This window comes from Accipiter gentilis, chromosome 3, assembly GCF_929443795.1.
Source record: "Accipiter gentilis chromosome 3, bAccGen1.1, whole genome shotgun sequence".
Taxonomy (NCBI): Eukaryota; Metazoa; Chordata; class Aves; order Accipitriformes; family Accipitridae; genus Astur; species Astur gentilis.
The window spans coordinates 41,197,979-41,222,217 of NC_064882.1; the positions used below are offsets into that span (position 1 = coordinate 41,197,979).

General features: G+C 41.4%; 2 protein-coding genes across 8 annotated transcripts in view; one reads left to right on the forward strand and one right to left on the reverse strand.

Moving 5' to 3' along the window:
- Positions 1-13,572, reverse strand: part of MAEA (macrophage erythroblast attacher, E3 ubiquitin ligase) — a 52,709-nt gene extending 39,137 nt beyond the window's left edge. For 2 of the 7 annotated variants that reach the window (XM_049794256.1, XM_049794234.1), the window contains exon 1: positions 13,223-13,333. In XM_049794256.1, the coding sequence (XP_049650213.1) occupies positions 13,223-13,291 (69 nt within the window). In that variant the 5' untranslated portion in view covers positions 13,292-13,333. Of the gene's footprint in view, positions 1-5,529; positions 5,628-5,948; positions 5,969-12,731; positions 12,856-13,222; positions 13,334-13,368 lie in introns of those variants that run through there. The other 5 variants (XM_049794283.1, XM_049794273.1, XM_049794245.1 and 2 more) reach the window with 5 other exon arrangements.
- Positions 13,573-14,110: 538 nt separating this feature from the next.
- CTBP1 (C-terminal binding protein 1) overlaps positions 14,111-24,239 on the forward strand; it is a 246,663-nt gene continuing 236,534 nt past the window's right edge. Inside the window, exon 1 of the mRNA XM_049794213.1 lies at positions 14,111-14,181. The gene's annotated coding sequence lies outside the window, so the exon portion shown is untranslated. The remainder of the gene's footprint in view (positions 14,182-24,239) is intronic.

Sequence of the window (24,239 nt, forward strand, 5' to 3'; positions counted from 1 at the left end):
GGCCAAAACTGTTCAAATTGTGCAACTGTAGGCAATATTTCTTTTAATAAGCCACATCAAATTTAATTTGAAATACCTTTCAATATAGTGAATTTAATAATAATACTAAATATATCTCCATCAAAATAAATTTTTCAATAAGCCATTCATTTACTAAGTGATATAGTTTTCTTGATTTCTCTGAATACGTACTAAAACTAGAAAAAGAACAGCATGTATTAAATGCTTGCATATACTGTATTCTGACGGTTCGCAAATGGTATATACTCGAAGTGTTTATTATCAGTCTGTAAAAAATATTTAAAGAAATATAAATAATATCAAGTTAAACCAGTCAGTCCTCTACACAGCATCCTACAACGTGTATCTACCGTTGTTTTTACATTCGCTATCAACATTTTAGTGAGATTCTTAATTTTTCTTAAGGTTTTCTAAATGTATCTATGTGCACACACTTACTACTTCATCCATTAATCGAATATATAGAAACAGAGTGCCGATAAATACTCTCACCTTAGCTCACGCTTATCTTTACAGGCTCAGAGAAAATTTGCTTTAAAAAACATGCCATGGGAACATACCATCAATATACCTTTATACCTTTAACAATATAGAAAGGGAGAGCAGAATGCAAATAGTTTTCCCCTCACAGAACTTAATTAATTATAATGATCAAAGCTTAAAAAGCTCTGCTACCTTAACTGTATTTATGCTGGTGGGAGTCAGACAACCAGCCTGGACTTATGCTGGTTTTAGCACCTTGAATTCCACTAAGGAGCTTAATAGCATCTCAAGAATGTGGCAAAGTTTTAGCCTGGCCACACACTGGCAGCTTCCATGACAGACAGTCACTCACTCAGCACCCGCGGTTTCCAAACAAAGTGAAGACATACACTGCTGAAGGGCTCTCTGATTAGGAGAAAGTACAAGACAGCAAAAGAAATACGAATTGTGGCAAGATCTTTGTTGCAGAGGTGTTACAGTCCTCCAGCCATGGTGGAGGAAAAGCATTCGGAGTCACAGCTAGAAATCCAGCATTTGTTACCATCATGGCCAACATGTACATCTACTTTATTCAACTAGAATTCAAACTAATAATCAATTGTAATTACAAGAGCTTTATAGACAGATGAGCAACATAAGGAAGATGAAGAAAAGCATCTACAGAATTGAGTTTGTGACCTAACAACAAAGGACAACAGAAAGTCTCAGTTCTAATTGCCTTCTTTGTCTTTACTGGTAGGGTCTTCTCCAAAGCCTTCCTGATGTGTGTGAGCAGGTGAGTCTGGGGACAGAGGTACTATTTGCATGTGAAGTCTAAAGCAAGCTGAAGATATACAGGTACATGGGACCAGAAGGGAGGGAGGGAGCTCACCAATGACACTATAAAGCTCCTATCATCTCTGAAATGTCATAGTGAACAAGGAACATCCTCAACGACTGAAAAGGCTAAGTTTCTTGTCTCTCTTAAAAAAAAAAAAAGAGAACCTGGAAGATCACAGAAGCTATAGGCTGGTCTGCCTCATCTTAGTCTTGGGAAAGTTATGGGGGAAAAAAACAATTCAGATGGAAGCCATTTCCAAGCTCATAAAGGTGACTGGGAATAGCCAGCCATAAGCAAATCAAGCTTGACAACACTGTTTGCTTTCAGTGATGAAGTGACTACCTCTGAATGGCAGGAGTGCACTGGTAGTCTTTCATGCCAAGTTTAGCAAGGTTTTTAATATTGTCTCCCACAGTACCCTTGTAGCCAAACGGGCAAGATGTGGACTGAACGGCTACAATACAACACAGGTTAGGGACTAACTGGACAGCCAGGCTCAAAGAATAGTGGTCAGTGGTTCAAAAGCTACCTGGTGGCCAGTTACAAGTATTACTTGACTCCAAAGGAATGTTATCAGCTCCAACATACATGTTGTCTTCAACCATCTGCACTATGGAACAGAACACACAATCAGAAAGCTCACAGAGGACAACAAATTGGTGGAGAGCTTGATAATGCTGGGTGGCAGAGCTCCCATTCAGAAGAAGTGACAAACTGGAGAAACACACCAAGAACTTTATGAAATGCAATCAAGGCAAAAACCAGAGCCTTGCACCTGGCACAAAACCACCTCATCCATTAGCACAGGCTGTGGAATAACGTGCTAGGACCACTTCTGCAGAAAAAGATGTGGTGGCTCTGATGGACAGCAGGTTGGACATGAATCAGCAACAGACTCTTATGGCAATGAAAGTTAACCACACACCAGGCTGCATTAGCAAGATTAAAGGCCGTGGGTTGAGAGGAGTGATTGTTCTTTGTGCTCAGCACTCAGGCAGACTCCTCTGGAACACTGAGTCTGGTTTTAAGGCCACTTCCCACCCCCACCAAAGACGACAAACTGGAAAGAGTTCAGAAGGCTGCCACCACAATGGTTAACTGGTTGGAGCATACAAAATCCAAAGAGAGGCTGAGAGGGGCAGGCTTTTTTCACTTGCAGAAGAGAAGGGAGATGGGAGTGGCACAATCTGATAGAAGTCTTCCACCAGCTAAAGGTGAAGGTCACAGATAAGAGCTAGCCAGACTTTTCTCAGAGTTACAGGGCAAAAAGGAAGGAGGCAGAACTGACAACTGGAAGCAAAGAAAATTCCAGCTGGACATAGGGGAAAAAATATTTTAACCAGGAGAGCTGGTAAGAACTGAAACAGCAGCCAAGAAAGGTGGTGGAATCTCCACCCTTGGAAACTTTCAGAACTAGGCAGGACCCTGAGCAACTCAAATTAGCTTTGAAGTTAGCCCAGATTCCAGGAGAAGCCTCAACTATGCTGTCTGCAGAGGTCCTTTCCTACTTAATTTTATGAATTCATCTAGAAACAGACTGGATCATAGATCCCCACTGTTAATTTAGACACCAATTCATCTCCACATGAAGATATGAATGGCCATACCAGGTAAGACCAAAAGTCCTCCCTCTGACAACATCCTCCCTCTGACAACATCCTCCCTCTGACAACATCCAGAAAGGGGATGGCCCTTGAAAAAGAGGCAAGAACTTAAAGTTACTAATCCAAGATAGTCTCTTTGGGCTTCTTGAGCCAGAGGTGGGAGTTTTATAGTAGAGACACCACAGGGTGTTTCTCATCCATGAACTCTGCTGGTTGCTGTTGACCTGTAGAGTTTTAGCACTGCAACATCCTGTGGTGATATATTTCACAGCTTCATGCATTGTGTGAAGAAACACTCCTTGGTTTTTACTTGTCAACTGCTAGCTTAATTTGAAACCCTTTTGTTCTTGTTTTGGAAGCAAAAAAGGGAATATTCACTTTCTCCTATGCCTCTCGTGTCTCTTGAGATTGAAGAGGCTCCTTCTAAACCATTCTTTGAGGAGAGCCATTCCATATCTCTAATCATTCATGCCCTTCTGTAGACATTTTCCAGTTCTACTACATCGTTTTTCAGGATGAGGGAAGGGAGAAAATAAGAGTAACTCATACTACTTGAGAGAAGAAGAAACCATGGATTTTCATTGCTATGTAATGAAATTCTACATTCTTCCTTTTCCAAACACTTCTGTCCTAAGTCTGTCAACATTATCCTGATCATTCCCAGCAAACATTCACTACAACCCCGAGATCCCACTAAGCAATGATGATCATTCCCATCTCAGTTACTATGTATATAAGACCATGATTATTTTTCTTTCCACCTTACCTAAAAAACTGTATCACACTACACTCCTCTATATGGAATTTCATCTATTTTAATACCCATTCAGTCTGTCACTACTGTTCCCTAATGCTTCACACTTGGGTTTTATCTGTAATACATCTACTATCTTAGTATCATCAAGGTTAACTGGATCATCTCAGCACTCACTCTCTCTTCCAGGCTGTTCAAACAGCTGAATATCAGCAGTACTGGCAGAGACACCAGCAGAACCCTAACGCTAACCTTCTTTCATTACAGAGGCTGGCTACTAAATCTTGATGTTTGTTTCTGATCTTGCCCAGTTCCCTACCCACGTAAAGAATTCCATCTTCTTTCTTTCAAGAGTTCCTGGTAAGGGATATCTCCAAAAAAGCATTCAGTAACACAAATAAACTATCAGCCAAATCCACTGCCACCTCATCACCCTTTTTTTTTTTTTTTTTTTTTTAAACATGTAAGTCCAATAAGCTTGCATGGCATGACTTTTTTTTTAAAGTCACATTAACTGATGTACGTTATTCCATATTTGAATAGTCAGGATAGTATTTCTGCATCAATAAGCCATTGGTTGGAAGGGAAAAATCAATTACATGTATTAAGAATCTAAGATTTTGCTTAAGAAAGTAGAAGCACTGAAATGAAGTCTTCTATTTTGTCTTTCTTCCACAGCTATTAAAAAAAAATATCCTCAGACTACTTCAGCATTTATCAGAGAATTTCCAGAGAATTAAGGGAAGGACTGGACACAGGAGAAAGGGATTTTCCCTAAGCCAAATAAGCTTTTATTGATATATATATATATATATATAAAGCATTACATCCTGCATTTCTACTCCTTTAGAGGTGTAGGACGCTAGGCCAAAGCGTAATGGCTACTGTATGAAACTTCAAATGCCAGCCTGATGTTGCCCACATGTTTTCCTAACTGGTACATAGTAATACTGAAAGACTGACTTGCACATGTTTCTTTCATAATTAAAGTTTTGTGAAAAACGTAAGCCTTTATCCTCCCACAAGTCTTTAGTCTCACACTAGACCTTTCACACACCAGTTCTCAAACTGATCTGGTCACATCCTACAAAATAGGCTAGATTCCTTCTTCACTTATGCAGATTCAAGCCTGAAGAATTCCAAATAAAAATGGAAACTAAAACCCAATCTTTCAGACCACAACCTTGATCAGAAAGTTTCTACCCCACAGTGACTTCATATAAGAAACTAGTTCAGATGTAGCAGAAAGCTATACAAACTGGTTTTTACTTTCTATCATTTGGTTGTTGGAAATTATAGACTGAGTGATACCTCACAAAAGTCATCACAATTGAAGGAAAAATTATTTGGTGGTGAAAGTAAGACCATTAATCATTCCCCAGCTTCCTGTTAACAGGAATTTTCAAAGGTTTATTTTCTAAAAACTGACTTTCACAGAAGACAGTATAGACAACAGAAACAAGCATCTTTTACATAGGTTTGCAATTCTATTAAAGAACATCCAATTTCCTCCTGTATTTGGGAGAAAAGTTAATCAGGTCTAACTTGACAGCAGTACCAACTCAAATGCAGGGAAGTTTTAACTATATATCCTGACTTTACTGATGTCTCTGTGAATCATCCTTCTTTAGCGCTACAGTCTCCTAGGTGAAAGCAACTCATTGCCACATAAAGTGTAGATTTTTTAAAACACAAATACGTACATTGTATATCTTCTCAAATGAACTGAAACATGGGCAGGAGGGAATTTGAAATGGATTTAAAAAAAAAAAATCTTTTCAGGTACATGAAGTCAGATAACTAGTGGGAAGAAAGAAAAGTTTCAAGAAAAATAAAATGAGTCCTACCAGATTAGGTGAGGGAAACCATTACAGAAGTATGCTCTTCTGTCAAGGGTCAGAAAAATAATGTACTTCCTTTCCTCAATTGTGTTAGTTTATAACACCTGAAAAGCACCAGCGATTTGTATGAATCTAGAGGTCTGCAAGATAATGCAGTTGAAGACTGTGAGGTATAAATAAGCTTTTTCAAATGCCATATATTGTGCCCTTATATGAAAGTAAGCCTAGTCACAGATAGGTAGGGAAAAGAAAGTGAGAAGTGCAGTGATGAAACTGCCTTTCAAAAAAAAGAAGCAGCAAAGACAACTTAGCTCTACTTTATGCTAGAGGAAAGAGGAAGAACGGGAATATGGAATAAAAATTAAGCATCTCCTAAATAGTTTTAATAAACAGTGTCAAGAAAAGGTAAACCCAGCAAGAAATACCTTTGAGCATTAAGCTGTCTCCTTGAGACTAAATTATCAGCATGCTCACCTTGAACAAAACAGAAAAGTAGAGGACATCTAGTATACACGATGCCAATTGAAAAATGAGGCAAGGTACAACAGACTATTACAAGTTTTCCCTCAAACCAATAACAATTAAGCTTTTCCATGCAGAATTATTGAAATTCTGTATTTTTATGTACTTTATTTCTTCCTCTATTAACTCTTGGATTATTTTAGAACCAAGTCAGCATCATTATTTGTCACTGAACTCATCCAAAATGTAAATATCACCACTTATGCACAAAATGAATTCTTCTGATGTGGAGCATTTATCAATCCCTTGAAATAGTAATATTTTTTCCCTGTTCTAGGAAAAAACAGAAAAGGAAAAGAAAGTTAAAACAAAGGTGAAGTAGCATATTTCAGGAATGAGAGGCTTAGAATAATGGCTAGATTTGGATTTAATTAGGTACAAGGATTAATATAAATTCTTGAATACACAGATCAAAACAGACAAAATTTCATAAGCTTAAATGCAGTTGCAGATCATTTAGATTTAAAAAGTTCTTTAAAAACAGTTTCAATGCTTTTCAAGTGTAAAGCCTAGTAGTTTCTGTTGGTTAAAAACATGGCAGTCTTACAACTCAAGACAGTACTGCATATTCTAGAGCAGCTGTGTCCAGAAAGAAAATATCAGTATGATATTCAAAGCTGCTACTTCAATACAGGAGAGAATTAGCAGCAAAAATTCTTGGACTACCCATCTGCTACACAAGTACTTACTCAACAGAAGCAATTATAATACTTCAAAATATTATACTTTTACACAAACTGCTAGTAAATTATTACTGAATACATTATGAACTTTTGAACAAGGCTTCCAACAACAAAATTAAGTTCTTTACAAAGCCATTTTACAGTTATATAAAACTGTCTTGCATCCTTATGTAAGCAAATTGACAGCCATTTTAGAGTCTTGTCTAGAGCCATATCTTATAGCTGCCATCTTGGACTCATGCCTCAAAAGAAATTTCTTCGCTTTTCTCCTTTTAGTAGAAATATATGAGTACTAACAAAAACCTAAACATTCCTCCCTGTCCAAAGAAGCGGTCGAGTTTCCAAGCTAAGGTCACACAGCAGGTTTGTGTCCTGAGTAAGTCCCTTCATTTGTTTTGATCCTTCTTTTCCTCCAAATATTTGTTCATTTTAATTACAGTATCGCCTCTTTTAAATGAAAGAGTTTTCGTCCTCCTGTGTGTTTGCACAGTTCAGACACCATGATACTGGCTGAAGCCTTTAGGCTAGAGATCCCATTTCCAGTCAGATTGCTCCCCAAATAACCTGTTCCAGCTGAAGTGACAGCATTTCTCCCAAGACAAATAATTAAGGATTATTGATTCACCAGACCTGTATCAGAATTTATGAACGACCAAAGTTCTACTCAATATTTTTCTGTTTTACTTTAGTTCTCACTAGTTTACAACTCAAGGTAATCCACAGAGCACTCAAAAAAAAGCTGAGGTGAATCAAAAGTAGGTTGTGGAACAGTTAAGTTACTGGCTATCAAATTTAAATAAGCAATAATGTATTGTAAGTAATCAACTAATATAGTGTATTTCACATTCTGGGTTAGCAAATACTTCCTATATAGTGTATCTCCAGGCTGTAAGCTATGGGAGGCCGAGTGTAAAATGAAGGCAGTTTCTTAAGTTTACAAAGACTGATGGATTTTGCCAGCATGCCCTTATAGCGAAAATACCTATCTGCCAAAACACTACTTTGCTAAATCTATGGGCCCAAGAGGTACACTACTATGCTGACCAATATAGGAACTACTGAATTGTAAGACCACGGGAAGAGGTTTAGAGAGATAAGAAAAATTGACACTGGATGGTCCACACCATCCAGTAAGAGCTCCACTCCTATCACACAAAGTTGTGAAGCATTTTCCTCCTATTACAATTATCTAGCAAATGTTTGAAGCTCATCTTTACTCCTGTTTTCCAGCTCTTGAAAAACATTCACTATGCAAAGAATCAAAGATTTCACAGATATTCTTGCTTTATGTCAACGTTTAAAGACCCCAACATGTTAGCTACCACACAAACATATTATTTCTATACCAGAAAACATACGCAAACCAAACTCACAAGATGACAGGGCACTGTCCTGTGAAAACACTACAAATCAAGTGTGCTGCAACTGTGAATTGCAACATCAGGTAGGTATTCACTTTGAAGATACTAACAGGAGGTCTTCTGTAAAATGTATGAGAGTATTTTTCTTGAAGTATTTTCCTACAGCCACAATGGAGTACTAATAATCAAGCAACATCTCTAGCTCATGGCCACACACTGTTACTTACTGCCTTTTACTATGTTTTCTTCCTTCGTTAATCCCTCTAAAATGTGTTTTATAGTGAGTGGGCATGGGTGGAAAAGTGACCAACTCCCACAGAAGCCAACTCCTACTTTTGCTACTTTCCAATGTCAAACTTCTTCCGAAATCCCACAGTATCAGATTTTTCTTAAAACAGTGGCACACAGAGCCCAGTGCAGAACAGCAGCAGTACAAAAGACATCATGCTTGTTTGCTGACATGCACACATGATGTGTCGAAACAGGAAGTGCATTATTCAGCAACACACGAATGCTTGGTATGGACATTCAGTGTACACTTGGTGAGTCAGAGCACCCAGTTTGAAGGTGGATTTAGAATGATACATGAACGTTCACAATGAGTTACTACAGAGCTGACTGTTATTAATATCCATGTTTAGCTTATTGTGTCAACCTTCTACTCGAAAAGGACTTTACAAATCAGGTAACTATCCAGTGCCATATATATATATATCTGTACACTGATGTACTGACAGTGCACTAGATGTTACAAGTTGTTAATTCTCTCCTTCTCAAGTTCTGCGTGAACCACTTTCACTGAACAACTTTTGCTGCTGTATGTTCAAAGTTTTGTCAAAAGTACTCTGTGGCTCATAATATCAAAGTACAAAGCTATGTTCAAAACCAACTTATAGCGAACCTTATAAACAGGGGGAAAAAATAAAGTAGTGCAATCAGTGATGCAAAAAATTGATCTTGCACCTTTTCTGCTTCAGCAGGAAAAGAAATTGACCTGAACTGTTTGACATCTTCATTAGTGACCTAGATGATGGGTCAGAGTGCACCTCCCAAGTTTGCAGATGATATAAAACCCGGAAGAGTTGTTAATATGCCAGATGGTTGTGTTGCCATTCATAGGGACCTCAATAGGCTGCAGAAATGAGCAAACAAGAACCTCATGAAATTCAGCAAAGGGAAATGCCAAGTCCTGCACTTCAGAAGGAACAACCACATGCACCAGTACATGCTGGAGACCAACAGCTTGGGAAGCAGCTTTGTAGACTAGAACCTGGGAGTCCTTGTGGACAAGTTACCCATGAGACAGCAACGTGCCCTTGCAGCAAAGGCGGCCAACATCACCCTGGGCTGCGTTCAGGAAAATTATTGCCAGCAGGTCGATGAAAGTGATCCTTGCCCTCTAGTCAGCGTGAGTTAGACCCATCTGCAGTGCTGTGTCCGGTTCCGGGCCTCCAGTATAAGAGAGACATGGACATACCAGAGTGTGTAAAGCAGAAGTCCACAGAGATTACTAACAGATTGGAGCATCTGACATATGAAGAGAAGCTGAGAGAGCTGGGATCATTTAACCTTAAGAAAAGGCTCGGGTGAAGTCTTATCAATGTATATAAATGCCTGATGGGGGGAATAAAGATGAAGCCAGACTGCTCTCAGCAGTGCCCAGTAAAAGGACAACAGGCAGTGGGCACAAATTGAAATACAGAAAATCCCATGAAAAACAAAACAAATTTTTTTTTTTTTTTTAATACCATAACATCAGACAAACACTGGAATGGGTTTGCCTAGAGAGGCTGGAGTCTCCATCTTGGAGATAATGAAGAACAGTCTGGATGTGGCCCTGAGCAACCTGCTCTAGTTGACCCTGCTTTGAGGGGAGGCTATTAGACTAGACTGTCTCCAGAGGTCCTTTCTAACCTTAGCTATTCTGCAATTCCATGGACTCGGGATAGAAACAACATACGCTTCGTATAATCCTATTCTCCTGTCTGTCCCCCTCTTTAGCAGTCAGGTTAACATGTATTTCCATGAGAAATTAATATCTTATTAAATCTGCTGCCAGTATTTCCCCTGCTACAGCTGCCAACAAAAGAAGCCAAACAGCAGCCCTGCGAAGGTGCTCAAGTATTTTGTGCTTCTACAGCTTTCCTTTTGATCAGCTGTTTTTTAAAGCAATTGCAGCCCAGCTAACCCTAAACTGTTCCCAATGAACAGCCCAGACGAGAATATTTTCACAAGCGATCATCTCTGCTTTCAGGTCTTCCACCTTCCAGTTTTAGGGTTCAGTTCAATAATTATTCACACTTCCAAAGACATGGATGAATTACCTAGCTTCCTGTCATCACTTGTTTATTAGCGTTTCAGCAGAGAACTATGATAACAATGTTCGCATTCATTCGTTTTTAAATTGCCAGCTTTCACATTACATGCTCTCAGATGAGACTAGCATAATTCTCTATCAGTAGGCTTCTTTTTTTTTTTTTTTTAAAAAAAAAGATTCCACAGCACTTTGGAGGAAGAATAGCTGGCAACCTTCTTGTCCTTGAGAAGGGACTGAAGGGGGGGGGGGGGGGGGAGAAATATTCAAGTATTATTTTGTACACTTAAACAGCTTCCCTAAATTCAGCTGAAGAAGTCTATTTACTTCCCCTGAGCTGAACTGTTGAAGAATGGCTGAAACACTTCCACTCCTGCAGCAACCAGAATTTAGCTATGGAAAAGGGATTTCCCTTTGCAGTTTTAAGCACTCTTTCACATGAAAGGCACTCTGTGGAACATACTGTAAATGTAGAGCTATTACACAACTATTATCTAGTGATGTTGGCATGAGGAAGCTAGAGGGAGAAAACAGGAAGGATATAAATACAAATCTACAATCTTTTATATTTTACTCGCATCAGGGAAAATCACCAGTGTCCAGAGCTCCAAGAGAAAGATCTGAGCTACTGTGTTGGTTAAAAAAATAAAAATTACATGCATTCATCTCACACAGTGTTTGAATAAACTGGAAATAAAAATTCACAGAGGCTCCGTCCCAGAGAAACTTGTAGGCACCTGCCTCCTAATCAACAAAATGGGATTTAATATCAACTTACTTTAGTAGACTGTAGCCTTAGTGTTCATTTCTCCCTGCTGCTTTTTCACCTCCACCATTAAAATGTTTTGATATATGACTCACAGTTAAGAACATTTAAGGGGATACTTTCAAAAGATTTGAGCAGACACTGTTCTGGCAGGTTTTTTAAACAATGAAAAACGCTATTAAAAGATTACAGGAACAACCCAGAAGTTGAACGGGTGCTGAGAAGAATCAATAAACAATTGCCTTTGCTAGGAAATTAAAGAGTTGCAGTGCAAGGGTGTCTCACCCTCTTGCTATTTAGCTTCCCAACTTTACAAACGACATTCCATTCTCTTATGTATATTTTTGTTAAGATATTTAAGGAAAAGGAGAATGCTTGTCGAAATAAAAGAAGTGGTCCAAAATATTCTCTACCTTTTAAATGGCTGGCACCTTGACAATTCATCTTAAGCCATAAGCAACAAAACAAAAACTCACTGATCCCCACTGCCTGTAATTTTTCAGGAATGTTAACAAGCAAAGCTGTGATAACAACCGGAACACATCTCAAATGCAGTCTTAAAACGATCTTCTTAACTTTAAATGCCTTCACATTGTTCTGGCTGTGGAAAGTGCTAGAGTGCTCTTTCCAGCTATTTTAAAATTTAAGCCTGATGCTGTCAGCTTTAAAGTACTTCACGATGATAGAAAGAAGCCTTCATACGTCAAATGGGAACCAACACTTCATCCTTCTGCTTCTTGGATCTAAGCAAAATGAAGCTAGGAGAGTGGAAAAGGAGGACATGCACAAGAACATGGCTAGAAAGCCTGCAAAACAAACACTGCAAAGAGCGCACAGTACTCAGCGTGTGAAAGCGCAGCATGATCTCAGCACAACAAAGTTTACTTTGCATAAACATCTATAGATGAAAAAATGTTGATACGCTGACATGAGAGGTGTTCAAATAAGCATTTTGCAATAGAGATCCTTCTCCTAGTTCCCTTCCACAGCTATTGCTATTAATGTGGTAGACCTACTGTATATGCAACACAAGACTCCAAACAAAGGTTTCCATTGATTCCTATGAGCATCATCCTTCCAGTTCAACAATTCTTAGAGGCGATGACCTTAACGCTCAGTACCGAGTCCTTCATTTGCTTTACAATACCTAGTTAAAGCCAAAGACCAGCTATGCAGTCTTGGGAAACTACCATCCTTCAGACAGACCCAGTACCTTAACGAACGCTCCACGCTTTTACCAAACCGTAAGTATTTCGCTTATTCGCCTCGACAGGCCTCCAGCCTTTTCCAGTACGTTTGTCCCTGTTTGTATTTTAAGCTCATCTCCATCTTCGGGGGACCGAGACGCCAGGGAACCATATTCTACCACCTCCACTCCCTCCCCTTTAACACGTCTCCTAACAACGCCACGTAGATTCAGCTAATCAGCTGGGATGAGCACCGAAAGCAACCCTCCGTCCTCCCGAGCCATCCCTCATACGCCCCCGACCCCTCTCCCCCGGCCTCACTCCGTCCCAGCCCTCTCCCCCCCCCCCCCCCCTCCCCTCACACCCCCCTCCGACCACAGCTCCGCCTCGCCACGGGGACCCGGCTTCTCCTCTCCCTCCTCGGCCAGCTCCTCCAGCTCTCAACCGCCCTTTCTGTGTCCCCGGCGTAGCCCGGGGTGGGGGGGACGGGGACGACGACGGGGGGCCCTCCCCGCTATCACCTCAGGGCACGGAGACACCCGGGGAGAGCGGCATATTCCAGGCACGTCCCTCAGCCGAGGGGGAGGGGAGGAGGAGAAGCCGTAGCGGCATCAGCCCAGACGTCAAGGGGAGGAAAACGGGGGGACGGGCGGGCAACTGCGTGGTGGGAATCCCTCCCTACCCCCACCCCGCAGCCCCGGGGGCTCCTGAGGCGAGGAGGGGGGTGGGAGGAAGGGGTGGAAAAGGACCCAGGCGCCCGGCTCGCCAAGCCCTCATCTTCCCCTCAGCGCTGCTCCGGAGGGACGCCAGCGGCTTTCCCCCTCTCCTCCGTGGCGGGGGGGAGGAGGGGGAGGCTCGGCACCCACCTTGAGAGTGGGATACTCCTGCACCTTCAAAGTCATTGAGAGCTGAGCAGCTGATTCCTGCACCGCCATCTTGGATTAGGCACCAACCTCCTCCCTCCTCCTCCTCCTCCCCCGCCCTCCCCCAGCCCCGGACCGGAGGGAGCTACCTACAGCGCGCGCGGCATGACGGGCAATAAAGGCCTTCCTCCGCCCCATCCCTCATGGAGACGGGACGAACCAACGCCGCTCAGCTCCCGACCGCGGCCCGCCCCCTCCACCCCCTAGCCGCCGCGGCGGCGTGGTACGCTCCGCGGGACGGTGGTGGCGGAAGAGCAACAAGCCGGGAGAGAAGGTGGCCAGCCAATGAAGGCCGCCCTTTCGCACGTTCCGTTCTGTGCGCGTTGACACCGCCTTAGAGCTTGAGATGCCGCGCCTGATTGGGCGGCGATGTGGAAATGGGCGGAGCCGCCCGGGTGCGCGGACAAATGAAACGGCACGACGGCGGCGAGATAGGCGGGATCTTGGGGGGTTATGGACATCCGGCCGCCCATTCGCAGTAGAGTCGGCTTTCCCATCGCCCAATCAGAATCTCCGCTGGAGCTCCGTAGGCGGGACCTAAAAGTAAATTTTGACGGTGACTTAAAACGGCCGTTTTAACACCCCCCTGAGGTGTCCGGGAAGGGGAGGGGCGGGACGAGGGGCGGAGCCCGGAGGAGGCGGTGCGGAGCGGGCTTTGATGGGCGGCTTCCCCAGCCAACGGCCGTCGCGCCGCCCTGCTGACGGGCAGAGAGCTGCGCGAATGGGCGGCGCGCCTGCGGAGGGCGGGCGGGGCAGCGGCGGCGGCGGCCCGGCGTGTGGCTGTGTGTATATTGGCCGGGGAGGGGAGGGGGCCGCCCCTAGTAAGTTCCGTGGGGAGGAGAGAGTGAGTGAGAGTCAGTGAGGCGGAGGCGGCGGGAAGAGGTTTAAATAGCGGAGACAGCGTGAGTCCCCTTCCCCTCACGTCCCTCTCCCCGGCGCCGGGCCGCGCTCGCCGCCGCTTCTCCCTCAGGCGGGAGGCGCCCGGCGCGGCTTCCCTTCTTCCCTTCCCCTCCTCAGCCCGCCGCCGAGCCGCCTGCCCTCACCGCTGAGGCGGGGCGGGGGGGTGGGGGGGTGTGTGTCGGAGGAGGAGGAGGAGGAGGAGGAGGAGGGGGGGGGGGCGGCCCGGAGCCGCTTCCTCACCGCGGAAGGGAGGCCGCGGCGGCGGTCCTCGCTCCCGGGCGGGCCGGCGCTCTTAAGTTTCCCCGGTGTAGACGAGGCGCGGGGCGGGAGCAGCTCCCTCAGCAGCCGGGCCGGTCTCGCCTTCCCCGCGGGGGAGGGGGGTGGGGAAGGAGGGGGGGTGTGTGTGTGTGGTGGTGTGGGGGGGGGGGGTTGTTGGCTCCAGTTCGGCCCTTGAGGAGTGTGCCCGGCCGGCTGGCAGCTTCTCCCGCCGGCCCAGCGCCCTCCTTCCCCCCCCCACTCCCCGCTCTCCTTCCCTCCCCGGGCCGGGCGTGCACGGGCGGCGCAGCCCTGCAGCTCCCTCCCGGGGGGGGAGAAGTCAACCCCCGCTGCCCTCGCAGTCACTCCGGGGAGCGGAGCTGCCCCCCCCCCCCCCGCGCCCTACCTCGCTGCCCGGAGTACCGGCGTGCGCTACAAGTTTAGAGCAGCGGTTTTCAACTTTGGTTTTTTTCCTCTCTTCTTTTTTTTGGGTTTTTTTTTTTTGGTTGGTTGGGTTTGAGGGCTGCCAGCTGTATCTGGAGGGAGTTGTGGATGTCTCTGGCCGGTGTAAGGCTGCACTCCAAAGGGTCGCTTGTGTTGCTGACCTCTCTTCAGCCCCTGAGGGTGGTCCACGGGCGTTGGTGGGCCGTAAGGTGAAAAGCACTGGTTTAAATGAGCAGTAATTCCTCTGCTGAGCATACGTGAATGTTTCCATATAAAAGGGGGGGTGGGGGGGGGGGCTGGTCCTGCAGACTGTCTCTACTTGTGCGTCTGAGGGAATAAAAACACTCTTGGAGTATAAATCCTCTGGCCATTGACATAAAAGCTGCTTTCTTGATAATATGTAGGGTGCAGCGTCTGGAGACTCAGCCGTAACATGTACCCTACATGAAGCTTCTCACTGTGATTTGAGCACCTTAGTGAGACGGAAGGCACTTTGTCAGACCTTGAAGCTGTTGGGTCTGCAACCTAACAGTGAGAAAGTGGAAACGCACTGATCAGGAGCTGTACGTGCAGTGATATAAACTTTCTTTTGGTGTTGAAGCTGGTGGCAAAAGTTCTGTTTCTCGATGCAGGTGCTTGCCATTGTCAGCAGATATGTTTCAGGTAGTTTGCTGTTGTGGTTTGAGGCTTTAAAAAGACCCCAAAACCTGTATCCATTAATAATCATCATGGTTTTTGCTGTCCTTTCTAAACTTTGTGGTTATATTATTTCTGGTCTGCAGAAGACTGTAGAAGAATAAACACAAGTATTTCCAGGAAGATAAAACACATTTAACTTTCATGGTTTGAAAGAACAAGTCATATTTAACAAGTGTGTTTCTTAGAATAGTTGGTGACATTGTTTATTTTCCACGTGCATAGGCTCCCTTGCACTCAGAGCATTTTCTATCCACCACAAAGGGCTGGTGGTAAATAAAGGAAAATGTGTGAAGTCATGTAGTTGAGTGTTAGAGTCTCTTCAGCTTTGGACTGAAAACTATTTACTTGTGTTTACTCTCAGCTGCCCTGACATTCAGTCTGATACTGACCATAATCAGCAAATGTATGCCTACACATAATTTGCCAAGCCCACACCAGGTGCGAAGCCTTTGTTTAAAAACTATATTAGTAAAAATGTTTGTGTTAGTTACACCTGGGATTAACATTCATGTCTAGGCATGATCTTGGGGCCGGATTCTGCAAGAGGATTTGTGTAAGGAGGATTTTGACTCCATTGAGGCTCTGTGCAGGGAACGGTTCACCTGAGCTTGTCAAATGGAGGACTGAAAACTTAGCTCAGGTTTTGCTGTATTTACAAACATAATTATGTGGCATTGGAAATTCTTCCTGTTCTTCCCGTCTGCCTTAAATATTCCGGAAGCTAATATTTAGAAGGAAATTTGCTGTTCAATATACCATATCATTGATGTTACTGAGCAACTTGAACTTGGCATACTGTAACTCTTCAGGCCTGTGATGCTTATAGGGACTGAAGAAATGTGACTTTCCATGTAATTTACCAAGTCATATATGTACTTGTCCAAAACGCTTACTTGCAACAGATTTTTTTAGATGTAATTTCTTAACTGTCCTTTCTGATAATACAGTAGCTATTTAATGTAACACAAATATTCTATAGATACAGGTTATGTGCTCAAACTGTATCTGTCTTTAAACGGGAGAATTATTGGTGAGGGTTTGTCAGGCATTAGTAGCCAAAGTTAAAGGGTTTGCTTAATGGAACAGATGGCCAAGCAACCATCATGTCAGAGAAAACAGCATGTATTCCGTGTATTCTTAGTTTAACACAAGAGGGAGCATGTCTAATCTTTAACCTTTAAATATTGCAACTTCAGAGAGGAAGCTTTAAGTGTTGAGTGTCAACTAATTTATGTTCTAGGCTCCATGTACAAATATTGATGCAACCTATGCTTATTTCTGGCATGTTTTCAACTTTGGGTTGCAGCTGTTGATTTATAATATAAATGTTGGCGTGATAAATGTGGAGATAAGAACTAAGCTAATGATCTTTTGAACATGTTAAAATCTGTAGTTTCCTGCTGAATTTAACAAAATATTTATGGTTATTGTTATTCCTGGGTATGTTTATTCATATACAGAGGTTGTACTTTGTTCTTTAATATTAGGTTAATAAATGTCTTCTGCTTAACCTACCATACAAAGTTATAAAGCCGAGGCTTAATTTAATTAAATTTAGTTTAATTACCAATACAACTTTGCTTTTACAGTTCTTATAAATTCTACTGCTTTATTCTTAAATAGGGAATACAAATTTGGATCTACTAAGAAGGTTTGTGTACTCTTATCTTGTTTATTTTTCCTTGTCCCCTAGTGGTGTAAAAGGAAGAATAAAAATCAGCTTCCATTTTGTATTGTCCAGTTGAATCATAATCTATTAATGTGTCTTCGTTTAGTGTCTTATTAAGGTGAATTAGCAATTAGTTAAAATTAAGCAGTGCATATAGAATACTCCAAACCTTTAGGAGAACCTTACTCATTTGACAGTATCTTAAAAGTGTTTCTAATAGTCTTCTGCTTTGCTCCAGATTAACGATTAGAGGAAAACATCTGTCTACCATTAAGCATGGCATGCAAATTATGTCTCTTTCAAAAACATAAATACTCTGTATGTTACTTGGTGGAGCAAAGCAAGAAACCTTAGTGCTCTGCTTCCACGTGCTGAAGAAAACTGCTGTGGATTTAGATTTTACTACACTTGCTACTCTGTCCTCTTTGAGGACATTATAACCTCTGTGCCAGGGTGGCAGAAGTGAATGTTTGTCACCATCGTTTCTCATTTATCAGATGAGACTGGCATAAGCCAGTGATACAAACTCCTATGTTGAATCAGGTTGGAGCACAGGTTGCCCCACTGGCCAGAAGGGCTCTCTTCCCCTGAGCTGATGGGTGGTGATTGTACTGTCCATCTTATAATGGAGAAGTAGAAACCTTCACTATATTCTTCTGGTGAGTTATGATGTTTGTGAAGTATTTGGGATCTTGCCTTCAGTCTGTGTTAATTTTTTCTTCTGAATAATGGGAGAAATTTTGGTATTTTTTTTAACAACTGCTGTGTACAACATTGACAAAATAAGGTGTTAATATCAAAGCAGCTTGTATTCAAAACACGCCAGGCAGCTGCCTGTGTAAGATAGAAATGCGAGATGACCTGTAGTAATATCAGATACCTTGAGACAGATATTCAGTAAGTGTTATGACTTTTAGAAGATAATGAGGATGAGACAATTCCTACTGGGGAAATGGTTGCTTTACTGAGTTATTCACAGCAACCAACTATTTTTAATGGATAGCTCCATTTCAATGGATGCTACTTGATTTTATGTAATGCATATGAAACAGCACTGCAGAGCCAGAAACTCCTGGAGAGCAGAGGGACACCTTTTGATAAACAAGTGTTGATATACTGAGTTTTGTAAGGGTCAAATGAGTTGCCTGTTGCCTTGGCTATTCCATATCAGTCAAAAGGGGTAAAACTTAGGCTTTGGTTTTCTTGCCCAGCAGACTTAGGCTGTTGCACAATTTTTACATTAAATGCATGTTTTTACTTTAAAAGAAAGTAATGATATGACTGTATAGTTCTTTTTTTGGTATTGTAACTTTAAGCTTGTAACTGAAGAGTGTGCTAGTGTATCTGGTTTATGTAAATAGGCTGGAGAAGTTGGTGTTTTTATTTCTGTATCTGAGAGGAAATTACCAGGAGTGTAAAAAACCCAACAAACAAACAAAACCCCAAACCCCACCAACAAAACCCAACAACAGCAGGAGAGATTGCCCTGATGTGCCACAGCTTAGAGCATCGTTGTAAAGTAGTAATTGCAGATTGAACGCTTTGTTTCCTTATTTTAGCATGATTATAAGGACACTTTCCTTATCAGGGGAAAATGTAGATGCTCTCAGCAATTGAGGTTACAAAGTTGCCATAATGGATTAGAGTTGAGACCTCAGTTAGCAGCCATTGTCTGTGCTGAATCAGCTGTGTGAGCAGACAATTTCATATCTCTGTTAGTAATCTGGTACCTTTCAGGCAATGCATGTGTGTAAAAGTTATTTAGAAATCATTCCATGTTTACGGCAAAGCGTTTTTCAGGTGTTGAAGTATTTATTAATTTGCTGTTAAAAAAAAAAGGGGGAGGGGGGCAAAATTCACAGTGTAGATCAAATTCTTGTGAAATCTCATTTAAAAAAGAAGAGTTGTATTTGCATAAAAAATGGCATGTGGGGACTTAGTGATAAAGTGCCCAGACTCCTGTAACTTTCTGACTGGTCTAAATGGATGTTTTAAAATGCAAAGGGGAGGGGGTTTACCTGTAAGCAATTTTTTGGCCATGAGCAATTTTTTTTTTTTCTTTCCGAGTTACAGCCCCCTGAAAAATGGGGGGCTTTAGGAAGAAAGTGCTGACACAGCCTTAACTACAGAGCAGTGCCCTGCGTGCTGCTGCAATAATTGTCCAGGCAGTGTTTTCTGCTTTCCTGCCATTGTGCTTTACATTCCTTTAATCCATTCCGTTTTTTAACTTTCTGAAAGTTTGATATTATTTAAAGCCCACGGCGTGCGTGCAAAAGGCAGAGGAGTAAGGTTGTCAGAGTAGCATGGACTTGTTAATCTCAGCCTGATCTTGTCAGTAACAGCAGAGCAGAGGGAGAGGAACTCCGGCTGGGGCAGCGCTCCAAAGGTTTGTCTGTTATTTTTATACCTAAATTACGTCTCAGTAGCAAACTATTCAGTATGCGGAGCGTTGTTCGCGATCTGTAGATTCCGTAGTCGCGAATATGTGTGCGTTTAGCCGTGTTGTTTGTTTGCAAGAGAGGAGGTTTGCCTCTGTGTGTGTCGGAGAGAGCGAGTGTGTGTTACGATCGGGGAAACGCTGAAGAAGAAGAAACCCTGTTGGTTCTCCATGCAAATGACCGCTTTGGTTGTAACAAAAGCCTTGATGTTGGGCTTGGAAAAATGATCTGACAGTGTAACAACCCCAGGCCACTTTCGCCATGTTTTTGTTTATTCATGTTTCATTCCGTTTTCCGTAGCTATCTCGCAGATGTTTCCAATTTCACTGTTTGGGGTTTTTTTTTTTTACACCGTTGAGCCTTTTTGGAGTTAGCAAGAAAATGTGTGAAAGAATGTTAACAAAACAGAGAGGTGTTGCAGATGTTTATACTTTAGTTCTTGCGTTGCGCCTGACGATACTGGCAAAGGGATACAGTGCATATGAAGGAACGTAAGAAGCATCTGTTTTAACTACCGAGCTTGTAATTTCGAAATGTGCCCATTGTAACTTGAATATTAACATAAACAGATGAAGTGAGCACGTTCCCGGTACAATGTGGCTAGTCGAGATCTCATTTGTTTGCTACTGTTTCTGAAGAAGGGGGGGAAAAAAAAAAAAAAAAAAAAAGGCGAGGAAGAGCAAGGAAAGGAATATCTGTGACACAACATGTATGCTCCTAGATAAACTCCTGCCATCTCGGAGTGCCTTTAAATATTTGAACAGCTTCTGTTAAGTCAAATAAAATTGGTTACCATGAGAAACAAAAAAGTCTAATAGAATAGTTGAGCACGCTAATGGAAATCTGAATGTAAAATTGTTTCAGAATCATTCAAAGAATTGAATTAGACAGAAAATCTTTTTAATAACAGTCGTAGTAACACATTTAAACATTTTAGCTTCTGAGATCCTGGAAAACAACACACACACAGAGTACAGAAATAGCAGAGGTGGATGGTATGTTATCTTACAGTTGCATAAATGGAAATGTAATTGTGTACTAATGATATTAAAATCAGTCTGCTTTTAGGATTTTATGCTTGTTGACTGTATCAAGGCATACACAAATAAAATCTGAAATCTTAAAGGACAATGATTCAATGTCCGGAGCCAGTGGTTAAATCAGATGTGGTAACTATGGTGAGAGGTAAAGTTACTTAGCTTCTCACAGACCATGCATATGTGGATTTCTTTTCATATAATAGAGATTAAGGAGAAAAGGATTAGAAAATCTAAAGAGAAATTTTGAGCAGAGGACCTGTAGCCTTGCTCTGGGAATTAACACTGAGGAGGCTTTTAGAACAGAGGCAGGGTGGAAGTAAACACTCCCTTGTAATATATATTGATGATAATTCTAGAAAGGAATCTTTCTGGTTGGGAATATCAAGAGCAGCTCACGCATACAGGAATGAAATCAATCCTCTCCATATTAAAATAATCCTCCTACTCCAATGAAACAAAACCAGAACCCAGCATAGATTTTTTTTTTTTTTACAGTACCAAGCGACGGCATAAAATCAGGTAAAGTCTGATATTCTGAATTAACTCATTTTAGGTTCTTGCAGAATTAAGCGATATTGATTTATTTGGATTGCATAACATTCCTATTTTTAAGCATGCATATGATAGGTATTTAAGATTTTTTTTTTTAAACTTCAAAAATAGTGGTCACACAAAGTGGAAAATAAAATCAGAGCTTAGTGTTCTAGCTGGTAAATATTGGGGGAGTTTGAACTGCAGCCGGAGAGACTTTGACCATGTTTCTGATTTTCCTTGAGTTGAGTTTCCTTGAGTTGAGAGGGTTCAGCGTTATCCTGAGCTTTTAAGGGAAGAACTTCAGATTATGCTGATCAGCTCAGAGGGATATGGGAGGATTGTCATGCTTGCACATAAAAGTCATATGTTCTGAGAGAACCACCAGAGATACTAATTAGTGATTAGCTGTTTGGCATATTTAGGAAACAGAAAGCGGAGAGGTCAGGTTTAATTTCCAGTATAGAGGGACCATTTCACTTTAATAGTGAAAAGCACATTCACTATGACAGTGCAGAGATATCTTGGAAGTATGAGGTATGTTCAGCTTTCTAGTAACAGGTTAAAATGTATTGGCGTTTTGGCAATGTATTAGAAACATCTTTAATAAAATATTTAAAAGTTTTGAGTTTCCCCTCTTCCCTGCCCCCCTGCCCAACATAGTGGTTGAAAAACACTTGCCTTCTGAGAAGCCCGCAGGGGAACTAGTAGTTCAGCATAGCCTAGACTCTTGGTGTTAAAAGTTTTAAGGTGTTTATGGATTTGCTAGGAAACACTTTTAGCTTTTTGTGGGTCATAATCTCACACTTCCCCTTCTCAAGTGTTCTAAAAGTGTGTTATCAGATACCTGTTCAAGAGACCGCATTCACTACTACGGTGCAACAGTGTGGGTTAAACCTGTGAATGGAACGTACACTTTTAGATTTCAGGCAAAATCACAACAGCAATGTAATTCACATTTGTTACAAATTGTTTTCACAATAGAAAATATCAACTCAAAATTTGTTGATTTTTGTTTTTAAATTGTCATCTCTTGAAAGGTATTAAAAACTCACTAATTGTATTCTGCCCTAAAAGGGAGGAAGAGGAGGAAGAGGAATTCCATTGCTGCCGTTAGTGGGCAACATCTTGCTTTTTTTCCTATTGTTGGCGTTGACATTTGTATGGCATGGTACATTGTTATTGCATTAATAATGGATTATAATTTCAGATGAAAATTTTTATTTATATAAAGATTGCTATTTTAGATTGAAGCAGAAAGCTTCCATAAACTAGAGCAAAATTCAGATATAGCTGTTGATGCGTGACAATTCATTTCATTGTTCAATGTATTTTGAAATTGTTTTATCATCCTCCTTTATTAGGATGTACTATATTTAAGAGCGATATACCTGATATTTCAGGCACAGGATGCTGTACAACCTAATGGATAGAAATAGTGGAATTGGAGCAAATAGTGTTTTCCTTGCTTTGCTATTGGATTAGGGCAAGTCAATTCACCTTTCTGTTTCTGCTTTCCATCTACGGAAGGGGTATAATGGTAATTCCTTTTTAAAGTACTGCAATCTCTACTGATGAAATTTCGAGACAAGCAATATTTTGTCTTACAGCAGCTCACGTGACCAATGGATGGTAGATACTCACATGATATTTGCATCAAAAGTCATAAAGGGATAAATTTATTAAATCACTAGTGATTTGATAATAAAATGTTTCCAGAAGAAAGCTCAGGGGTAGTGCTGATGAGGTATTTCCAGACTGTTGTTGCTAATTTAGAAGTTTTTTAGGTAGCTGAGTATCAGCTGGCTGGTTAGTACCTTGATATTGAACGTTGACAGATTATCAATCTCTGTTTTAAAATTTTGAACAAAAGATGGGCCTTCATTGACATGTTTGGCTGTTCTGTTGAGATTCAGCTGGAAGTGTAGTTTTAGCAGCATCTTAGGATGTTGGAAAAAAAGAAAGAATCCTCCATTTCCCCAATGAGACTATTTACATAAGTATTGGAGAACCCTTGGCCTTCTTGATTAAATTTGTAGATTGCAAACCCAAGAAATGCAAGATTGAGAATTCCAGTGCAAACAGCTATGTTTGTGCTCAATCTCAAACAGCTGAATAGTTTCACTAAAGTCACAGGGTCTACTGAAGTAAATAAGGGTTTTCAGGGTTAAGGTTTACGGTATTTATCTTGTTCTTTTTGTGCATGGTCATGGAAATTCTCCAGTGCAATATGAAGTCTGAAGTGTTCGAAGATCTTTGACAGATGATTCTTGCTCCATTTGCACATTGTATGAAGCTATGTAAATTGGTTTCAGGTGCAGTGTAGGTTATCTGGGATAGCTTAATGCTGAAAAGGTGTGAAACAAAGTTTAGAAAGCATTAGAGTGGACTATCAGCCTGTACAAGTTATTCATCGCAGTTCATAGTAAAGCTTATCATTTATGACTTGCCAAGGACTGATCAGCTTAATCAGTTGCTGGAGAGGAGCAGTTAAATATTGATGGTAAAATTTAAGAAATCATAGTTTGAAGTACGAATAGCATCTTAAATTTCCACAGTGTCCTTTAGGTGTTGCTTCAATTACCTACTTGTATCTTTATATATAGCAGAGTCAGTATTTTGTTACTGAAGATGGCTATTTGCTGATTTCTATTCTTGGATATAGTTGAAACAGCCCCAAAATATACTTTTATTTTGTTGTTCAAAAAACAAGTTTTTAGAATATAACGAACTTTAGAATCTTAAAAACAAATTTCTCCAACAGTTTTCCATTTGACAGGAATATTTTTCTTCATCCAGAGAACAAGCCAATATGGCTTAGTTTGTAAAATTTGTTTATACAATGGTATTTTTTGTCTACACAGTGCCTGGAATATGTCTTAGCATGTAAATAATAGGATAAATAAAAGTTTTTGTATCCAAACAGCTTCTGTTTATAATTCTCAGTAAGAAGTGTGCATGTGGAGAAGGATTCTTTTAGCTTT